This window comes from Stegostoma tigrinum, chromosome 5 (genome assembly GCF_030684315.1).
Source record: "Stegostoma tigrinum isolate sSteTig4 chromosome 5, sSteTig4.hap1, whole genome shotgun sequence".
Lineage (NCBI taxonomy): Eukaryota > Metazoa > Chordata > Chondrichthyes > Orectolobiformes > Stegostomatidae > Stegostoma > Stegostoma tigrinum.
The window spans coordinates 93,749,128-93,771,792 of record NC_081358.1 but is presented as its reverse complement, the minus strand read 5'-3'; the positions used below and the strand labels follow the sequence as shown (position 1 = coordinate 93,771,792).

General features: G+C 42.0%; 1 protein-coding gene across 8 annotated transcripts in view; it reads right to left on the bottom strand.

Moving 5' to 3' along the window:
• LOC125452058 (transmembrane protein 241-like) overlaps positions 1 to 7,743 on the bottom strand; it is a 141,024-nt gene extending 133,281 nt beyond the window's left edge. For 4 of the 8 annotated variants that reach the window (XM_048529983.2, XM_048529985.2, XM_048529984.2 and 1 more), the window contains exons 1-4: positions 7,515 to 7,729; positions 4,064 to 4,110; positions 3,876 to 3,956; positions 2,885 to 2,966 (exon numbers count right to left, since the gene is read on the bottom strand). In XM_048529983.2, coding sequence (XP_048385940.1) covers positions 2,885 to 2,966; positions 3,876 to 3,956; positions 4,064 to 4,110; positions 7,515 to 7,580 — 276 coding nt within the window. In that variant the 5' untranslated portion in view covers positions 7,581 to 7,729. Of the gene's footprint in view, positions 1 to 2,884; positions 2,967 to 3,875; positions 3,957 to 4,063; positions 4,111 to 7,514 lie in introns of all 8 variants that reach the window. The other 4 variants (XM_048529987.2, XM_048529990.2, XM_048529988.2 and 1 more) reach the window with 3 other exon arrangements.
• Between the last annotated feature and the right edge of the window lie 14,922 nt (positions 7,744 to 22,665).

Genomic DNA, 22,665 nt, shown 5'->3' with positions numbered 1-22,665 from the left:
ATCTCTAATTTGTGACGACAAAAAAACTGGATGCAAGGGGACACCACCACATGCAAGTCATCCTCCAATTTACACACTATATTGATATGGGACCATAATCACCTCTATCTCACGATCACTCGGTTAATTTCCTGGAACTCCTTTCCCAACTGCATTGTAGGTATGTCTGCACCAGATTGGTTGCGGTGGTTCAAGGCAGCAATTCACCATCACCTTCTCAAGGGGCAATTAGGGATGAACATCAAATGCTGGTCTTGCCAATACGCACACACCTCAGCAAAGAATAAAAACAGTACCTTTTCCCACACTTCTTTACCCGTGAAAACAATAAGGGTGCAAATTGCCTCTAAACTTCACCTTTTTAAACACAGCCCTCTAAAATCATGTTGGTTCAGATTCCAGAAAGTATTTTCCTGCTGGTTGCCTAAAATCACAACGATCCAGGACATAAACAAAATGTCATGGAATTTCTCTTCAGAGTGAAGGGTAGACAGCACATGTTTCATTATTCCATTAACCTAGAATGGTTATCTTCACTCAATACAGGTTTAATGCAGAGGAGGTTGACGGACAAGAATGGTTCCAAAATGGGGTATCAGATAGAGATGTCGAAAATTATGATTTTTTTTAAACAGGAAGTTGAACAAAGTAATATTGTCCCCAGTTAATACTACAAAAGTGAGCAGAAATAGGAATGGAAGACTTTAGGTAAGTGATACACTGCGAATGTGAAGATGTTGTTCCCTATAAGAGTGGTGGATCAGAAACGATCAATTATTTCAATGTGAAATTGGATGGGCACTCAACAGAAATAAACCTGCAGAGCTCCACAGAGACAGCAGGAATGGGACTAACCAGATTGCTCCACAAGGGTTGGCATAAGTATAATGGGCATAATAGTCTACTTCTGTATCATAATGGTTTTATATCTCTCATACTTAAATGATAAAGTTTATGTATAATTCATGCCTGTAAAGGTAGCAATGGTGAATTGAGTTTATATTTTTAAACATAACTGCAACTCAATATTCAATTTTAATAAAAACACAAATTGCTGAAAAAGCTCAGCAGATCTGGCAACATCTGTGGAGAGAATTCAGCTAAAATTTCAGGGGTCCAATGACCCATCCTCAGAACTTGTAGAAACTAAGCAAGGGTCACTTGACCCAAAACACAAACTCTGATTTCTCTCCACAAACCTGCTGAGCTTTACCAGCAATTTGCGTTTTTGTTTCTGATTTATAGCATCCGCAGTTCTTTTGGCTTTTTTAAAAAATATCCTGTCTACTACTTTCCTGTACCTACTGAATTTGTCTGTTTTTGTCACCACTGATGCGTGATTGCAAGTTTTAACCTGATTACTTTACTAGGCATATTGTAATGCAAGTTACAATATAACTCAACCATGAATGTGCTTCTTGAATAAAATACCAGCACTATAACTGGACAGGTTTCATATAGCTCGTTTTCTGCACCAAGCTCTGGGACTTCTTTTTCAGTCAACCTGTTTGACTGGGATTGGTGATCACCAATCCCAAAGTGGGATTTGATCTTGGATCTTCTGGGGCACAAGTAGACAAGTTAAACTTGTACGACAAGACTCTCAGCTTTGGGAAATAACTCCTTATACTTTTGAGATAACAAGGTGCAGAGCTGGATGAACACATCAGGCCTAGCAGCATCAGAGGAGCATGAAAGCTGACGTTTTGGGCCTAGACCCTTCCTCTATACCAGTCTAGGCCAAAAGCGTCAGCTTTCATGCTCCTCTGATGCTGCTTGGCCTGATGTGTTCATCCACCTCTGCACATTGATATCTCAGATTCTCCAGCATCTGCAGTTCCTACTATGTCCTTATACTTCTTATTTGTTTTTTTTTTAAAAAAGAATCAACCCACTTGGTCACATTATACCTCTCCATGGCAGGTGGGACTTGAACCCAGACCTTCTGGCTCAAAGGGATAGATACTACATCTGTGCCACAAAACCCTTATTAATTCTTTATATAATAAAACTAATATTAAAAATTGCAATTTTAAATTTGAGTGGTCTGAATTTCCTCAGCGTCCAACTTACCAACGCTGGATAAAAAGACAAACCGCAAAATGTGACATTTGTGCCAACTCACTCAGCAACATTTCCAAACCCACAAGTGAATAAACAATAGATACACTCTAGAACGAAACTTAATTCCTGATGTTCCAAGTTTATGTTTGCTGGTGGGGAGCTTCACCCTTGAAATGCGCACGCCAGGAAATGCTGGTACAATGCTTACTACTTTGGTGGAGAGAAAACTATGGGCGTGGCTCCCTTGATTTTCTGATAAACATGTTGACTGGCAATCCAACTAGCTAACAGCACCAATTCCCAAAAGTCCCAAACCCAGGCCCATAAATACAAGCCACAAGCACCGGCACCCACCTATCCTCGAGGGATGATGTGAGCTTTGGTGAGGTCAGAAGAGATCATCCACTGCATGTCTTTCAACCACAAACCACAATGGCTTGCATTTACATAATGCCTTTCATCAGGCAAATCAACACCTAGAATGTCTGACCTGGTCAGATGCAGGTTGCTTCAGCTAGAGTTGCACAAGATTCAACACACTGATTTAATAAAAGTACAACACTGAAAAGTTTGATTTTTGTTGCTGTGAGGAAATCGTCCACCTCGTTTAGAACAGCGACTACACTTCTCAAGTACTTCAATAGATATTAAGCAGGGCCCTCTGACAGGCATTATTTAAATGCAAGTTTTACTATAGCATTTGTAAATACAAACAATCAGACTGCCTCAACGTAGTTTGTAAGTGTCCAACAAAACACTTCATCTAAGCCATCCTTCTCACCCCAAAGCTCCCCTTCCTAGACCAAAGAAAAATCCTTACCAGTTTAGATAATGCCCGGGAACCTGCATAAATATTACCCACAAACAGTAATGCACCAGGGATCCAGGAAACCTTGGCAGACCTATCAAAGTTTAAATAATATGGTTAGCTATAAAATCAAATCTCATTGCTTTAATATACCTAGATACGTCATTGTGTGGAGCTAATATCACTTCATTAAAAATCACTTTGCTGTTTTGAAGTCATTTCCCAGCAATATTTTGGTCCCCAGGTTAGTAACTGTTCAGCTTTTAGATTCATGAGGGTATAAAATAATTTCCAGCCACCATCAGGAACAAAAACAAAGTTGCTGGAAAAGCTCAGCAGGTCTGACAGCATCGGTGAAGGAAAAAACAGCCGGTGACCCTTCCTCAGAATAGGAAAGTTTGAGAAGGGTTACCGGACCCAAAACGTTAACTCTCGTTTTTGCCTTCACCGACGCTGCCAGATCTACTGAGCTTTTACAGAAACTTTGTTTTTGTTCTTGATTTACAGCATCCGCAGTGCTTTCGGTTTTTAATCAAACCATCATCACTACAGCAGGCTGACAGAACCACCACTATGGAGTCAGTCTGGGGTTACAACCGGGTCTGAGTAACTTTGGGAGGCTGTAAGTAAATTCCCTTTGGAAAGAAAATGTATCTTTCTCTGATAAAGAAAAAGATATCTCCTCTGGCTGTCCAAATGTGCACCAGGTGAGTTACACCAGATTGTTTTGAAATTCATTCGCAATATGTAGGCATCTGGAATCCAATGTCCATTACAAGTTGCTCAGAGACAAACAGGTGGACCACCTCCTTGCACCTGGTTTAACACAACCCAATGGCTTACTCGGACTTGGGAGTTTCTATTTAAACTTCAATTGCAATTTATGTATTTAGCCTAAATCAGTGAGTCTCGGCAGTAAAGGCGAAAGCTGTGCGATCGCTGGATCTGAAGCCTCGAGCATGCGCTTTAGTTGGAGTAAATAGTTCTACCACGATTTCCTTACCATAGAACATTTTTCCTGATCTCCACCCTTCCTAGTTTCCAGGCAGTCTGAAGAAATAAACTTCCCACAAGTGTCTGCCAACTGTAAAAACAGAAAAAGGGAACGAAGAAGGAATTACAATTCACAACAAATTATAGGTCAGTTCAACAGTTCTAAATGCTCCAAAATTACAGGAGGTAGATACTCACCCTTGAAAAATTGTGGGATAAGTAAACTTCAATTGCGAAAGGACATACTGGGGGGGGGGGAAAAATATCAATTAGATACTTCGGCTTTGTGCTCAGACCAAACTTTTAAGTCTAAAATATTTAAAAAGTGGTGCAAACTGGAAGTACAGATATTCAAACTCCAGAGATCCTTTGGGCAAGTTTCACCAATGGAACAATGCCCACATACTAATCCAATTAACCACAAGCTTTACTCACTGTTACATATCTGCCTTTTAGCTCATTAGTTATGGACCTTGCTGTTAATGCTTACAGTAGATAACACCTGGATAAAGAACAAATCAATAGTATAATCTTTTCAGCATTGAGCAGACAAACACAATTATCAATGGGACCGATATAGTGCTTTTAAACAGAGGAAAACATTGCAGGCAGTTCAAAGGAAAAGTGAATGCCAAAATAAAGCTGAAGATATTTAATAAAGGTGTCTGAAAGGTCAATGAGGTTGATTCTAAGGAGAATCTTAAGGTGCAGCAGGATAGAAGGGTTTAGGGAGGTTACTCTAGAGACAAGAGTCAGGAATAGAAATGGTGGATACATAAAAAGCCAAATTTGAAGGAAGACATTTTTCTTCAAGAATCTCTCAGTATGGGAAGAGGTTTGAAGTCAGGAGAAATAATACTCTGGACAGATTGAAACAGGAAGATGGAAAGTTTAAAACTGATGAGAAATGGAATTGGTGAGCATTACTGCATAGAGTGTATAGTATTGGATGAGTGTAAGATAACAGAAGGTGGAAGGTAGAGTTTGCCCAAGAACACTTTGGACTGGTGAAGCCTAGACGTAACAATGGGATGATTCAGTATAATTGTCTAGTAGTTACATTACTGGACTAATAACTCCACCTCTCTCGTCAGTTCCAAAGAACAGTCATATTGAACTCTATATTAATTCTGTTTTTCTCTTCACATACGCTGTCAAACCTGCTTAAATTCTCCAAATTGCCAATAATTCAGAGGACTTTACTAATGACTTAACTAAATTCCACCACAAAAGTGAGGAATTTAAATTCAATGAATAAAATTGATCTGAAATACAATGTAAAGATAAGGAGATATAGTGTGGAAAGTGGCATTTAGGGTAGATCAAAAGCATACTCACATTCAATGGCAATCCAGGGTAGGTGGGCTATTGTCTCTAATGTGAACATGAAGTTATCATAAAAACTCATTTGTTTCACTAATGTCAGTCAGTGAAGGATTTCCACTGACCTGGCCAACATGAATTCAACAATGTGGTTTCATTTCAACTGCCCTCCGAATGTGCCCATTAAGCCACTCAGTTGTATTTACAGAGGCAGCCCACCCACTCTCAAGGGTAGTAAGGAGTGCCAAACTACATTGGGCTTGTTTTCCTATGAATTAATTAAAAAAGGACAAACAAGTCAACTACAGGCAGTGGCTGGGGAGGGACACTGAATCAGTAATGAGGAGTTGAGACTTTATAGAGAGAACTGAAGGCAATTTCTTTGCTCCCTTTAACTGAAAGGCACAATGGTTGATCCAGGAATGAATGTCAGATGAGTAGTATAAATAACAAATGCAGTGAGCATGGACTTTTAAAAGGGAAGGTCAAGACAGGTTAAACCTGTTCCAAGTTTTGAAGGAGGTAACAAACATTTGAGATAGTTCCTTTGGATTTAGCAAGGCTTTTGATGAGGTTCCATGGCAGATTGCTCAGAAAATCAAAGCCCATAAGATCCAAAGTGACAACTTGGTTCCAAATTTGGCTCAGCGAAGGCTTAGGGTGAATAGCCACTTCAGCGGCTGGATGGCCGTTTCCGGTGGTCCTCCACAGCGCTCACTCAATACTGCGGTCTTGTTATTCACGGCTTTGGTCAATAAATTAGGTTTAATGCAGGGGAGATAACCAACAGGTTTACACGGGAGTTGAAAAACTGCAGTGTGATTAATGAGGAGAAGAAAGCTGTAGATTGCAAAAAGCTGATCGGGTGAACATGAAAATGTCAAGTTGAATTCAGTCTGTAGAAGTGAGAAATCATGTTATTTGCTGATGATAAACAAAGCAAAGGATATTACAGCAAGTGACAGGAAGTATGGAGGTACCAATGAACCTTTAAAAATGGCTAGCAATTTCCAAAGGTAGCATGAAAGGTAGAGAAGGTGATCAAAAAGGCCTGTGTGTTACATTACCCTTCTGACAGAGAATATAAGATCCAATGGTACAGCTACATGAAACAGTCATCAGACTGCAGCCTGAGTGCTGCCCAAGTGTGTAATCACAGAAGAGAGGGCACAGCAGAGATTTACAATCATACCATCTGGTCCTGAGAACACAAGCTGCAAGTAAAAGACCAGATAGACTGAGATTCTTTTGTTTGGAGCAGAGGAAGTTGAGTGAAGATTTAGCTGAGGTATATACACATTACAGGGTCACGTGCAGTCATTGTGAAAGATGTATTCCCTTTAAAGGGGGCCATCAATAACAAGGTGCCTAGACTTAAATATCAGGTAGAAGGGCTAGCCAGGGTCTTGAGGGTGGAGAGTACCCCATCCCCACAGCCTGAAAAATTGGTAGAAGCAAAAATCCTCATTGAATGCATTTTCATTCTAAAGTGTCAAATCCTAGAAGGGCACAGATCAAGAACTTGACAGAAGAGCCCAGTTGGATGGTTCTGCTCTGACTGATACAAGTGATTGGATCTAGGGGTGGTGGGTCTTATTGACTACAAGAGTCTTGATTGGCCCAGGTTAAAAGCCTCAATCAGTGAGCACTGGCTGACAGATATTCAACAGATCTCCTCAGTCGAAGGCCTGGCACTGAGCAAGCTGGTCACAGCAAATGCAAATAATGAGTGACTTGGTGATTGAAATAACTGCACAGGTGATATTCTGTGGGGCAAACCAGAAATGATAACACAAGCTAACAAAAAAAATCTGTTTTAGGATATATGTCCTTGTAGGAAATTGATTTCTTCTACACAATGAATACTTGCAAGTTGGTTTAGTGACAGTTTCGATTACCTGATTGTAATTCGTAAATAAAGGCACGAAAATTAGATCCTTCCTCGGTGCTACTGACTCACTTAAGAAGTCTCATTTTATGATTTCGTAAATGAGATGTCCCCAAAAATAAGTACTCGCCCCCTTAAAGCCAAGTCCCTTAATTGAAACAAAAAAAATGTTGCGTTCAGTTTCAACACCAACCCCCACCTCCAAATGCAACATATAGATCAATTTAGCATCTTCATGAGCGTCCAAGCATTTACCGCCAGAATCGAGATGTCTAAATCCGAACAGCAGCCATTCACTCCGTTCCCCACCAGAGACACAGTCTGTATATTATCTGCTGGAGCCGGGGTGATGGAGCTGAGCTGCAATGAGCCCAGTTGTAAAGTGCTGGTGAAAGTTCAGTGCGCTTCCTGCTCACAACCTTTTCCAAACTAGCTCACCTTGTTGGTAAAATAAAAAGCCAGGTACAAGAAGCAGAAACAAAGCCCAGGTCCCTTTAACCACATCGGATTGTTGCAGGAGCCGGTACAAGGCCAGGCTGGCTACCACCCAAAACTCCAGATCAGGCTAAAAACTACATGCCTCTTTCCGAGGAACAGCACTCTGAAGCCATCTTTACAGACACGTCGCTCCCTGATGAACCAATAGGCAGCACATCCTGCTCCGGGCCAAGATATTAAAGGGACAGCCCCAAAGTATCTAACAGCCGAATTGTATCGTGGAACAGCAGCGCCCCCTGCACCAGCCCTGACACTACAAACACCAGCACAGCCCTCGGCACCAGCCCCAACACTGCAAACACCAGCACAGCCCTCGGCACCAGCCCCTACGCTGCAAACACCAGCACAGCCCCCTGCACCAGCCCCAACACTGCAGACACCAGCACAGCCCTCGGCACCAGCCCTGACACTGCAAACACCTGCACAGCCCTCGGCACCAGCCCCTACGCTGCAAACACCAGCACAGCCCCCTGCACCAGCCCCAACACTGCAAACACCAGCACAGCCCTCGGCACCAGCCCTGACACTGCAAACACCTGCACAGTCCCCTGAACCAGCCTCTACGCTAAAACACCAGCACAGCCCCCTGCACCAGCCCCAACACTGCAAACACCTGCACAGCCCCCTGCACCAGCCCCTACACTGCAAACACCAGCACAGCCGTCGGCACCAGCCCTGACGCTGCAAACACCTGCACAGTCCCCTGCACCAGCCCCTAACTGCAAACACCAGCACAGCCCCCTGCACCAGCCCTGACACTGCAAACACCAGCACAGCCCCCTGCACCAGCCCCTACACTGCAAACACCAGCACAGCCCCCTGCACCAGCCCTGACACTGCAAACACCAGCACTGCCCTCGGCACCAGCCCTGACGCTGCGAACACCAGCACTGCACCAGCCTCTACAGCAGCCCATACCCTGCAAATACCAATAGACCTTTTTATTCCCTCTCTCCCCACCCACTACCCACCCCCAACACTTCACTGCAAATACCAGCATGGCCCTCCGTACCACCATGCTCCTGTACTGAGTTTATCAGCAACACATTACAATGCTGGAGAAATTCCATGAGAAATCCTATCACTATATTTTTCAGATCCAGTGGGAGGACAAAACTAACCATAATGTTTGTTTTGTAGACAAGTCTTGAGGCAAAACTTCTAAAAATCAAATTCAGTGGTGAAGTGAATGTGCCTGGTTGGCTGACAAACATCGTGTGCAACAGGTCCTGTCCTCTCAACTCTTACATAACCGACATTAAGGGGAGGGCAAAGAAAATGGTTCAAAGGCACTCTGAAGGTTGACTTGAAGTGCTGCACTATTGTGTTTAATGACTGAGAGGGACTTGCTATCAATTATTCAAAATGTGACATTTTGTCCAGCAAGTTGCATTCTGCTCTGCGTTCAAACACCGCAAAGGTGAGGCACAACAATGCTGGGGAAGAAACAAAATGCATCCTGTACTCTGGATCATAGAATCATGGAGGCTTACAGCATGGGCGGCACAGTGGCTCAGTGGTTAGCACTGCAGCCTCACAGCACAAGGACCCGGGTTCGATTCCAGCCTCGGATAACTGTGTGGAGTTTGCACGTTCTCCCCGTGTCTGCGTGGGTTTCCTCTGGGTGCTCCGGTTTCCTCCCATACTCCAAAGATGTGCAGGTTAGGTTGATTGGCCATGCTAAATTGCCTGTAGTGTTCAGGGGTGTGTGGGTTAAAGGGGGATGGGTTTGGGTGGGTTGCTCCAAGGGGCGGTGTGGACTTGTTGGGCCAAAGGGCCTGTTTCCACACTGTAGGAAATCTAATCTAATCTTTAAAAAAAAGCCACTTTGACACATCAAGCCTGTACTCTTCAGAAATAACCACCTAGCTATCCTAATTCCATTTTCTAACCCTTGGCCCACAGCCTTATATGGTTTTGGCATCATATTACACGGGGCTACTTCCTGCCCAATTTGCCCAAAAATCTGCATTTCCATATTTGGCTTATTTAGGAGGAAACCTGCAGGGTTCTGAATGATATGGGCTGTGGAATGATATGGGCTGTGGCATGATATAGGCAGAGCTGTGTGACAAATGCAGTGAGCCCCATTTTGACAACAGTAGCAACACCCACTTTCATTTATTCTTTTCACAAGTATTACGCTGCATTTCTCACCAGGCAGCAGTGAGATGTCAATTGATGGTGGTTCTTAACAGTTGAATGCCTTGTTACTATCCCAACTCACCTCCTTAATATTCAGCCTCTCATCTTTACCAAACAAACTCGACATCAGGAAAACCTGACCAAGAAACTAGAGCAAGGGAGGATCTGGTACGTTCAGCTCACCACTTCCCCGAGCGAACTGGAAACTGGCACCAACATTTCAGGGCACACTCCATAGGCACCACACATCCATGGACATTGGCATCCAACATGCACCAACCTCTAAAACCCCTCATGACACACCTCCTTAACCCACTTACACCATGCTTTTGTCTGTCAGTGCTGCAATGGCAACTATTATTGCAATGCTGCTGAAAGGACACTGTGCCCAGAGTCACATACCCAACCCATGAACTGCACCAGGCTGTGTAGTGAAAATCACTGGGAGCCTATCTGGGTGCTCAAACAACCCCACCTTTCCTCTCGACCAGAGACACCTGGCTCATATTACCGCTATCTTGCTTTGTCATTTAGTGCAGATACAAAGTCACGAAACTCATCATCGCTGTCAGCAGGCCTCAATTAATGTGATAGTCTTTGCTCAGTGTGTTGTGGCACAGTAACTGAAGGACATCCTCTGATATCTGTTTTGGGGCTGTCATAGTCAAAATCTCCTTCTCGTAAGGGGTAAGGAGCTGAATGACGGACAGCACAACACCTGTCTTAACTCGTCCTGTGCGGTTGTTGGCTGTTTTCCTCCTGGAATGAGACATTTGCAGGTCAAAGTCAGTGACATAGATATTACTTGTGGTGAGGGGGAGAGGGAAGTGAGTGGGTAGCACAGAGGGCATGGAGGGTTTGCGGTTTTGGTCATTGGGCTGGGTGACAATGAATGGGGAAGATAAGCCTTGATGGGAGGTGGGTACAGTAGCAGAGATACAGTGTGAGTTTTGGAACTTGGTGATCCTTAGCCTGACTGAGTGCAGATGGCCATTCCTGGCCCTCCAGCAAGACTTCTAGGGCTGCAAAATGGGGCACCAAATTACCCTTATCAGCTATGCCTAGGGAAATGCCAGGATCTGTGCAGGGAGTTTTGGTCTGACAATTTTTGTCTGGGTGCACAAAGATGGCATAGCCTCAAAGAATGCTGGAATATTTGGGGATATCCAATGAGTGGTGATTTTCTGGGAATTTGATGTAATACAATGGGGCAGAACTCACGTATGAGTGACACCATGGAATGTGGTAGGTAATTAATGAAGTGAGTTTAGGAAGATATGGCAAGAGAACTTGCTAGGCCTTGAGGTGAAAACTCCACCATAAAACTGAACATGATTCACAAAAAGCCAAAACAAACATGTGATTCACCTCATAAAGACTCACGGCTACAATTCATAATCCAGGTTCTTGAACAGGTTGTTAGTCAACAACAATTTGATGTCACAGACTCACTCACATTAATTTGCAGTAGGTCAACCAACCCTGATCAATGTGTTCAACATTCATCAGCCAGGAAGTGGTGCAGTACTAGCTGGAGGTTTCCTTACTCATGTTTGACCTGATGCCATGAGACTTCATTCGAGTCAATGTTGAGGACTCTAAGCCAACTCCGTCTTGACTGTATAACACCATATAGCCACCTCTGTTGGGACTGTCCTGCCAGTGGGACTAAACATATCCAGCATTGATGAAGGTGATGTTTGGGACATTATCTGGAAGGCACAATTCTGTGAGTCCAGCTACTTCGGGCTGTTATTTGAATAGTCTGTGAAATAGCTCTCCCAAGGACTTCCTTTTTCTTTTTCTGCTTCAGGTTTGTCTGGTGGAGTCTATCTAGCAGTTGCACTAGATTCTGATCATAGTCTGCGATGGCTTCTTCTATAGCAATTCCCCATCCATAGACTAGCAGATCATATACGAAGGCTTTCACTCCAGGAAGATCACTGGCAATCCTGTGTTGACTGTGTTGATCACTCTTCTTTGAGCAGTGAAAATGCCAAATGACAAAGTAAAATCTGTATCTCCTGAATAGAATCCAGATCACTGCTGCTTTTGCCTAGCTTCACACACCAGGAGCATCCTTCACACTGAGACCTTTGACTGGCCTAGTTTAGCAAAATGCCTTCAATATTTGGCCGGGGGGGTACTGAGATCTAGTCTAAACTTCAGAAAGATACTTGGGACCTGAGCTTACTCGCAGTTTTATGGGGTTTTTCACTATCACCATGTAGCTAATCCAGTCTGTAGGAGTTGTCACTTTATTTCTCCATTCTTTCCCAATTCTTCTCCCTGGACTTTCAGGCTGGACTTGAAGGCAGCTGGAAATCTCCTTGGCAGATACTAAGATTGTCCCACACTCTTAACCGCTTTGTGCTGATAATAACTGGGAAGACATCCTTGATAGATAAAAGATTTGTATTATCGTTTAGCATCTGTGCAACAGTCAATGCTTGGTGTCCTGCAAAATGTTGCAACTCTCTTCTAGCGTGTATGGTTTCCAAACCCAATTTCTGAATTTGCTTCAGCAGGGATGGATAGATTTTCTTAATTATACTATCTGGAATTAAGACTTTTTTTCTTCCCGTTTCATTTCACTCTCAGTTTCATTTGTCCTCTTGTTGTGAAGATCATATATACTCAACCTTACTTTTGAAGGCTCCATATTGAAGTTGCTATCTTGAGCAAATTTACCCTGATTTTACTGTGAATTCATAATGCTTCATGGAACACTGACGCGTTTCTGATACTTCACTCCTTGAATGCTCATCATCATTCCAGTCACAATCCATTTATCTTCTTTAGACCTGATGCGCCAACCTGTTATATGGAGTGAAGGAGTCATCACAATCATCAGCAGCTATCTCTCCAGTTCTCCACCTTACCTGATGAACAAGCAGTGCTCCAAAAGCTCCTGATTTCAACTAAATCTGTTGGGCTATAACCTGATGTTGTGTGACTTCTGGCTACATTTAAAGGTTTGTTTGCTTCTCACCAGCCAAATTTTTTTTTGCAAAGTGGTTCAGCTCCTTGTAGTTAAATAACTGTGTTCCACACACTTATACATTTTATGGCATGTCCTTTGCAATATTGTTATCCTGACCTTTAGCTCGTTATTTTGACTGGCTCTTCACTTTTCAAAACCTGTTGCTGTTATTTGGCCTGAAATGCCTCTCAGTCTAATGGAAACCATTTCTTGTTCTCCCATTAATACTGCCGAGCCGGTGACTGTCAATTTCAGAGTTTCTGAACATGTTGATATCTTTCTTGAGAGCAAATCTCTCCTCCCTCAGCAGGTGAACTCTCACGACAGGATCTCTTATATCTAAGACAAACCTTTGATATGGTCATCTTTCAGTTATCCAAGCTGACACAATCCAGCTAGATAGGTCAGTGTGATCACATACCAATTAATAGTCTCCCTCTAAGCTCTTATATTGATCAAAAGTAATAATTTTATAGGGCTTAAACTGTGTCTTCATAGCCTGATCTCATCTATATGGTTTTCCTGCTCTTTAGTGAAATCTTTAGTCAAAGTGCAATACATCTTTCTTCAGCTCTATTAACAGTCTTATTGTTCTTATTTGCTCATTTAAAAATTAATTCTGTAGGTATTTCACAGTTCTGCCACTGAGAATCTCATATTTGTTTCCTGTCCTTCCATTTCCACAGTACAAGAGTATGGAAAATGAATAGCCATTTTGATTTGCCAGTAATTCAAAACGTTGTTGGCTTTCAAAAATTATTACTAGTTGTTTCTTTAGGTAGTTGGCTCTCTTACAACACTGAATCTTCACACATTGCTAACTGCATCAACTCTGACACTGCACTTCCAGTGTGCTTAGGAGCTCCAAGACTGCACACAAAGGCACTTACAACAGATTTAGCAATATCATTAAAATGGAAACCAGCTAGTACGTGAGTGGTGCAGTCACACTTTTCCAAACACTCGTGCTCAGTAACTATTCCTAAAGTTAAGGTATAATTAACCCTTTACCACAGAATTGCTCCTCCTCACAAGCTGAACATTCTCTGATTGGTCCTTGAACAGTAAAAGATCACCTGTTACCTTCACTGGTCAGGGAGTCAGTCTGCATCCCTGTCTCCATGAAAACCCAGGGTCAATGACTGCTTTCCCCAGGGTATATACAGAGCCACAAAATAATCCAGCCTCCTGTTTCTTGCCAACAAAGTGAAAATTCAGCACTGTGTTACTGTTGTTGAATACAATACAAACTGATTCTCAGTTGCTTCATGTGCAAGTTTCTCTCTTTCTTTCTTAAACCTTCAGATTTGGAGCATTTTGCTTCCGAACTCATCTGGGCATGCATTTCCTCTTTAAAGTGAATGAACAGACAGCGAACAAGGAAGTTGACAGGCCTGTCCTTTGCCTTAAGAACAGTGACCAAATCTAAGTATCCCTAATATGCTATCTTTCTTAAAATCAGCTGCGTATGTTTTGATATTATAGGGACTGTAACAAGGTCAGTCAGGTTGCTCTCATAGGATATGAGTTCCCTAATTAGGGCTGTTAATCTGGTCCAATCAGGGAGTCCAAGCTGACAGATGCAAACAGGAGTGGGAGTCAGAAGTTCTGTTCACTCTGAGAGGCAGCTCTGAGGAAGCAAGATCATTGTCAAGGACTTTCCACATGCAAAAAAATGGTGACTTGGTGATGGGATTCCGGCCTCTGTGCAGTTATTTCAGGAATGTTCAACATTCAAACAACCAATGTAGTCAACATTTATTTCTAGCTGAAAAGTATATATCACCTATTTACTGTATGTATTTCACGGTATCATTGTTGTTATTTTAACATTGATATGTGCAAAATTCTCAGAAACAACCTGGTGAATGGGACTCAATGCTAACCATTCATTTGTGACTTTTGAATAGCTTTTTTACATGTTCAGATGCTCCAATGACATTGCACTTACTACAATCCACCCAAATATAAATGAAATAAATTCTAAGTGATAATAGATTTGTTATATTATATTTTAAATGGTAGCGTTTCCACAATTTAAATGACTGTGAAGACACAATGTAACAATGTAAATGTAACAGTTTTGGTAACAGATATGAAATATTTTCTGACTATTGTTGCACATGGAATATATCACTAATGTAATTAAGGGTTATTTATGCAAAGAATCTTCCCTTTTTAACTTCGAGTCAGCTGAATTGTGTGCCAATGTAACATTTTAATCCTGCATTATCCTGGAATAAACTTAATCTGTAAGATCCGAAACATTTACCCAGCAGCATTTGGAAGTATCAGAGATAATAGGAACTGCAGATGCTGGAGAATCCAAGATAATAAACTGTGAGGCTGGATGAACACAGCAGGCCAAGCAGCATCTCAGGAGCACAAAAGCTGACGTTTCGGGCCTAGACCCTTCATCAGAGAAGGGTCTAGGCCCGAAACGTCAGCTTTTGTGCTCCTGAGATGCTGCTTGGCCTGTTGTGTTCATCCAGCCTCACATTTTATTATCTAGAATTTGGAAGTATCTGTGGGTGGTTGAATATGAGTTATTGTTATAAAAGATACAGTATTATAGAGAAATGGGCTGATACTGGGACTGTTAGCATGACTAACATCACATCATTCATCACACGTAAGAAAGGTTAATCCATTTTTCTTTGTAGATTGATTTACAATTATTGAAATTGTACATTTCTTTGCAATGGTAATAAATGTAGCATTTAGAAGTGGAACAGAGAGGATAAAGAATAAATGTTGTAAGGAATAATGTAGTTTTGTAGGCATTTGTTGCCTGTTTAATTCGGTGTAATTTATTGCCAGTGATTTGCAGTACCAGCTTCAAACAACAGATGGCAGAAAAATCCTATGTTCTCAAGTTAAAGCTTTTGAAGGGAATAAATGGGCAGTTTGGAGAATAAACATTTGATACTGCCTCCTGATTTGAATGATTGCAATGCCCAGATAGTGCTATCTGTGCTGTCGATTGGGCGAAAGAATTCACTGGGGTCCAATATTGTTCGTAGCCAACACCATTTAAATCTAGGTTTTAAACTGGCCAACTTGAATCTGACTTGGAAAACACACAATAATATCACAACGTGGTAAAAAGCAGTCCCCAAAGTTTTGAATCCTTTCCTGGAGGTTGGAAGTAGAAGAGACAGTGAAAGTCCATAGGAAACTAAGAGTTCCTTAATACACAATGACCAGAAAATAAAGTAGTGGGGATGATGAAGACAGTGCCAGGACCCAATCCCTTAGCACTCCAATATATAGTGCTGCAAGAATTTTAATTACTTCCCATGAGTCACCAAGGTCAATGAATGTATCTTCAAGAGCTGTAACCCACTAATTGCACTATCACTCCCATGCATTGTTCAGTTTGCCATACCTCTATCAATCAGCCAAAACATTTTAGCAGTATCTGGGTGAGCCTCACAGCATTTTAAATATTCATTCATGGGACCAGGGTATCACTTGCTAGGACAGCATTTATTGCCATCTCTAATTGCAGCCAAACAGATTGCTGTAGGACTGTACAGAAACCTATTAGTTAAATAGCTAAATAAGAAGTTAACGACTGTTTATAATTAAGTTAAATAATCCTGGCAGATGGTGGAATTTGAAGTCAATAAATATCTCGAATTAAGAGTTTAATGACGACCATGAATTCATTATTGATTGTTAGAAAAACCCATCTGGTTCTCTAACGTCCTAAAGGGAAGGAAACTACCATCCTTACCTTGTCTGCACTACATGTGACTATGTGGACTTTGGGCAATTTGGGATGGGCAAGAAATGCTGCCTATCCAGCGACGCCCTCATCCCATGAATTAATAAATGAATAAAGTTGTAGGGGAGGGTTGTTGTAGCAGGAGAGTTCATGCAATGGGTGGGTGATTTGGAAAGTTAGAGAGAGAAAGCAGAAGGGAAATGTGCACAGTAAATAAAGGTTATAGCGACCAGCGTCTGGTAAAGCCTTTGAGTCATAAAGCATGGAAGCAGACCTTTTGGCCCAACCAGTCCATGTTGACCAAAATCCTAAACCAAACTGCTTGCGCTTGGCCCATATCCCTCCAAACATCCCTTAATTATGTACATATCCAAATGTGCTTTAAACATAACTGCACCAGCATCCACCACGTCCTCTGATGCTCATTCCACACACAAACCTCTCTCTGTGTAAAAAGGTTGGCCTTCACGTCTTTTTAAAATTTTTCTCCTCTCACCTTGAAAATATGCTGCCTAGCCTTGTAATCGCCTACCGCAGGGATAAGACACACCTATAAGTCACCTTAACTATACCTCTCATGATTTTATAAACTTCAGTATGGTTACCCACTCAACCTCCCGCACTCCAGTGGAAGAAGTTCCAACCTATCCAGCCTCTCCTTGTAACTTAAACCCTCCACTCCCAGCAACATCCTGGTAGATATTCTGTGAACGTTCTGTAGCTTAACAACATCATTCCTATAATGGGAGTGGATGGAAAATACAGATATAAGAGTGCACCAGCAAATATGATCAGAGTTAGAAGAATGGCATGTTTCCTAACAAAGAAGGATGGTTCAGGTGAAGGGAGAATTAGAAAACCAAATGATAAAAAGAATTGAGACAGTGGGCAAGTGAATTGATGAAGATAAAGGCAAGAAGAATGGAGAAGGTAGGATCACAGAGTTTAATGGTAATAGTTAATCAGAGAGCAAGTTCCATGTAGGAGGGCAGTAAAAAAAAATCAGTCTCTTTGTCTGGATGTGTGGAACATCGACAATAAAATAGGTGCTTTAGATTTCATTGATATTATAGATATGGGGGCTTGATTGAATGCTGTGCCGCTGATGGGTGGGGGAACATTAAATTCAATGGGGGTTTAGCTTGCTGCATCTCTACCTGCACCATCCACACCATAATAATGGCAGGAGCAGAGCATTCTTCCCACCATTTGGCCAACTAAACCCCACTAAGGCAAATGAATTGTATCATCTCTCTACTGTCAGGCCTTAACTGGTGACAGAAGAGGCCTGGGCCAAGCAACCAGCCTGGCAGGTTTCTCTGTACCAGATAATGGTCCTTCCCTAAACGGATCCTCTGTGCCCATTGGAAGCTTCCACGGTTTAATCAGCCACAAGGTTGCCAACCCAGTATGGCCTCACAAACTCCAGCACCCCCACTTCCAAGTCCACTCGCCATGGCCTGTCAGCTTGGTGTTGAGAGGGGATGCTAACGCTCACTGATTTACCAACAATTCCTCTTGGCCAAAGTGCTGAAGAGCTGGTGGGCTCAGATTGCCCAGCAACCCATTAAGGTAGAACCTCCTCTCCCCGAGAGGTCAGAATCCTGCCCCAAGACTATTAACACCCAATTGTTGAATAGCTGTGAGATAACCAATATCTTCCACTGTGCTCTTCTGTTTTTAACCAGGGATTTGGTGCATGGTTACAAGGTAACCAAGGCTGAGAACTAAATATTCTAGGAAACATAACAGACAGAGTGTCAAACAAATTATTGGTGATGTGATTATGATACTGGTTTTAGGGACCTTAATCTTTATATCACCTGCGACAATCAAATTGGCTAAAGTGTTCTAAAAGATATATCTGTAGAATGCTTTACTGACAGTTTGCTTCAGCAACATGTTACAGAACCAACTAAGGATAAGGATACTTTAGATCCCCTCTTGTGCAATGAGGCAGGGTTAAACAGCAATGTCATAGTTTATTGGGAAATAATGATCATAGTACAGAATTCCACATTAAGTTTGAAAATGACATACTGTAATCACAGAGAAGGATTTTAAATGTAAGCAAAGCTAATTACATTGATACAAGGAGAGAGGTTGATGCGGTAGATAGAGTAAAAGGAATGGTTTTAAATAAATAGCAGAAACAATTCAAATTGTTCAACAAAAATACATTACACTGAGAAAAGAAAGCTCAGTGAGAAATATCCTTGGTTTACTATAAGAGATTGTGGTAACATTAGATTAAAACTTATTAAGAATTATAATCTTGCAGAGAACAGCGAAAAGTCCCAGAAGTGGGAGGTTTCTTTTAGAACTAATAAAGGGCCAGTGATAAGTAGATAAAAAGGGGAAATGTAGTATATGGCAGTAAATTGGGCAGGAATATAAAGAAACAGAGCTTTTCCAAATATTGAATAAGGAAGGGAGCAACTAAAGTAAATGTTAACCCACAGGAAACTGAGACAAAAGAAATTATCATGGGAATGAAGAGATGGCAAAGATATTGAACAAATATATTGTGTCAGTCTGAATAATTGAGGATAATAATTACAACCTAGAAACAGTGATTAATATGCATATGGAAATTAGATAATTAACGTCAGCAGGCAAAAAGTATTAGGTAATACTAACATTCTAGGACCTAATGGCTATATCCTATGGTTCCAAAGAGAAATCTGCAGAAATAATGAATGCATTGACTATAGATTTCCAAATTTTCCTAGATTCTGGAATGGTACAATGCAGATTAGAAATGAGCAAGTGTAGTGTCACTATTCAAGAAAGGAGGAAAAGGGAAAACAGGGAGCCCTCAGAGTTAGCCTAACATCCATCATTGGTGAGGTCCTCTGTTACTAAGGAAGTCTCAGCAATGTACTTTGAAAAACATGATTAGAAGAAGCAAATGTGGTTTAATGAAAGTGAAATCCTGTTTGATAAATTTATGAGGATGTAACTAATAGGCTAGATAAAGAGGAATGAATAGGTATATTAAATATCTAGAATTTCTAAGCATTTTTCAATAAAGTAATGCAGTAAAGGTTAAATGGAAGGGCTCATGGGGTTTGGGGAGATATATGTCAGCATGGATTGAAAACTGGTACAAAGGAGTACGATAAATGGAGCATTCTCAAATTGATAGGCTGTGATTATTGAAGCGCAACAAGGATCAATGCTTGGGTCTTAGATATCAGCAATCTATGTTAATGACTTAGACAAAAAGACAGAGATAATATATCAGTTTTTTGATGCTAAAATGCTACCTAGGTGGAAATGCAAACTGTGAGGAGGATGCAAGGGTTAGATGAGTGGACAACAAAGTGGCAGATGGTGTATATATATGGAAGGATGAGGTTAATCACTTTGTTCAGAAGAATAAAAAAGCAAAATATTTTTAAATTGCATTTGCTCAGAGAGACTTGCGTGTACTCTTTTGGAAAATAGACAGCTGTCACATAGGCACAGCAAGTAATTAAGAAAGTAAATGGCATGTTGAACATTAGTGAAAGGGTATTGAAGTGCAAGAATAAAGAAGTCTTGTTACGACTGTACAGAACTTTGGTCAGATGACTTTTAAGGAAATATTGCATCGAATGGAATAAGGCAAAGGTTCACTAGATTGGTTTCTGTGATGAAAGAGTTGCCCTATGGTGAGAGATGAAGTAAACTGGGTCTAAGTTCTTCTGGCTTTAAAAGAATAAATGGTGATATCGTTGATGCCAACAATATTCTGAGGGGGATGTTAGGGTAGATATTGACAGGTCGAATTGTAGATGCACCATAGTTGATTATATTTAAGGCAGAGACAGATAGATTCTTGGCCTGTCAGTGAATCCAGGAATTTAGGAGTTGGTGGGAAGGTTTAATTGAAGCCCAAGATCAGCCACGATTGTACTGAATGGCAGAGCAGACTTGAAGGGCCATATGATCTTTTCCTGTTAAGTATATAACTTTTATCAAGCAAGACTTGTATCAAACATTCAAATACTGCAGCTCACTCTCACAAATTTAACATTATTGCAAGCTTTACAAGCACCTTTTACAGCTCGCACACAGTGTCAGCCATTTAGCCGTGGCAGTCACATCATCCAAGCTGGTCACCTCCCCCCCACCCCACCACCCACTGATACACTTCCCTTTCACTTGCTGGACAAGTCGACCTCTAACTTGCAAACAGCAGGAACAAACCAGACACAGAAACGGACAGAAAGAGATGTTCCTAGCTAAACATTAAATTGTGTGAAATTTGAAGGAATTCCATGAGGCAGGAACTGCACATAGTGAGACACAGCGCACATGTGGCCTGCTGCCAGAACAGATTGCAAAGAAAGAGCTCATTAGAGAGGAAAATCTACTGTAGTGCACTCACACAATGATTTTGGTGACACCGAAGAATTCTGACAGATATGAACAGTAATCTATTCGGTATCCCATTAGAAAGCCTGCATTTAATGGAATAGACCAGCATGAAGGTTGACCAGGATTCCAAAACTTGGAGTTCATCCTTTCCAGTGAGGAAATGATTGGCAACAATTTTCCCACTTTTATACCCAGCCATGATGGAATATCCTGGAGCCAACATTGCAGCACAAGCAGCAGGCACTTAACAAGTGAGTTCAGCAGAGAAGCTAGACTGTTCCCTGTTGCAAGGTCAAACTGCGACTTGCTGCGGAATGTAGATAGGATCACAACAGTCTAACAATCTGTCAGAATTGCTGACCTGCCACCCTCAGGGAGTGCCAGTTGCTCAGTGGAAGACAAACCCTGCTTCCTTCTCAGGAAGGCTGGATTCATCCACCTAATCCTGCCATTTTGTTAATGCCTTACCACCATCTACCTCCCAGGCAGGCTCCCGCTGCTGTGGTAATGGTGCAGCCTTAAGCCGGGCCTTCTAGAAACTGAACTCAAAGTTCTGAGTTCTGAGGAAGGGTCAACACACCCGAAACATTAACTCTGTTTTCTCTTCCACAGATGCTGAGCTTTTCCAGCAACTTTGTTTTTGTTCCTGGTTTATAGCATCCGCAGTTCTTTCAGTTTTTACCTTGAATTAGACCCTGTGTGAAAACCACTGAACCAGAAGTGGTTCCAAATGTCCCAGCAAACCGTGGCGTACAATTTACAAGCGGGACAGAATACTGATGCTTCACTGGAGATGCACTGACGATGTTACCTAGTGGTTTGACGAAAAGTTTGCAACCAAGCCCTTCAGTTCGGCAAGCCTGTCTACACCCTCACCAGCTGGAATCCTTATTAATTGTGGCACAGGGCTACCCACTAAACAATGTGCACTGTATTATGTTGGTGCTTCCTCTGGGACCAGGAGTTATACTCAAGGTAGATGAATGGCAAATCTGAACAGGAACACTTCAGTTACAGCCTCACAACCCCCACAAAGGCTCTAGATTGCTTTCAAGCTCTACCCCTGCAGTCACCTGACCAGTTCTTTTAAAGGGTCAGCACCCTCACCGACATATATGACACACTGACAATGTTACCCTGTGCCCGGTAGAAAAACTTACAATCCTAGTGAAGGTGTTGACTTGGTCTGCCTGATTCACACTGAGAAACGGAAAGGAAATACAGTTAGAGATAATGGGAACTGCAGATGCCGGGGAATCCGAGATAACAAAGCGTGGAGCTGGATGAACACAGCAGGCCAAGCAGCATCTCAGGAGCACAAAAGCTGACGTTTCAGGCATAGACCCCTTCTAGGAAAAGGGGGATGGGGAGAGGGTTCTGGAATAAATAGGGAGAGAGGGGGAGGCGGACCGAAGATGGATAACTTCTTCAGGTTAGGCATCCCTGGAAGGTGCTTTGCAGTGAGGTTCAAATTGTATCAGAGATAATGAAAATACAGTTTTAACCTCACTGTGAAGCCTCTTCCAAGGATGCCTAACCTGAAGAAGTTATCCACCTTTGATCCATCTCCCCCCAGCTCCCTATTTATTTCAGAACTCGCTCTCCATCCCCCTTTATTATGAAAGGTCTAGGCCTGAAACGTCACGAAATACAGTTAAAAACAGCCAAGTGGGTCCTACTATCAGTTAGTGCATCCCAACGTCCTGGTAAAATTCTGACCCTCCTTCTTATTCCTCTGCCATCTTGTCTTGCTTTGTGGGTCATCTCTGTTCACTCTTCTTGTCGTGATCTATCCCAAAGGGAAAGCCGACTATGCTTTAGAGCATCTGGCTTATGCAAAAGTCATGAAGACAAGGAAAAGTCTTTGA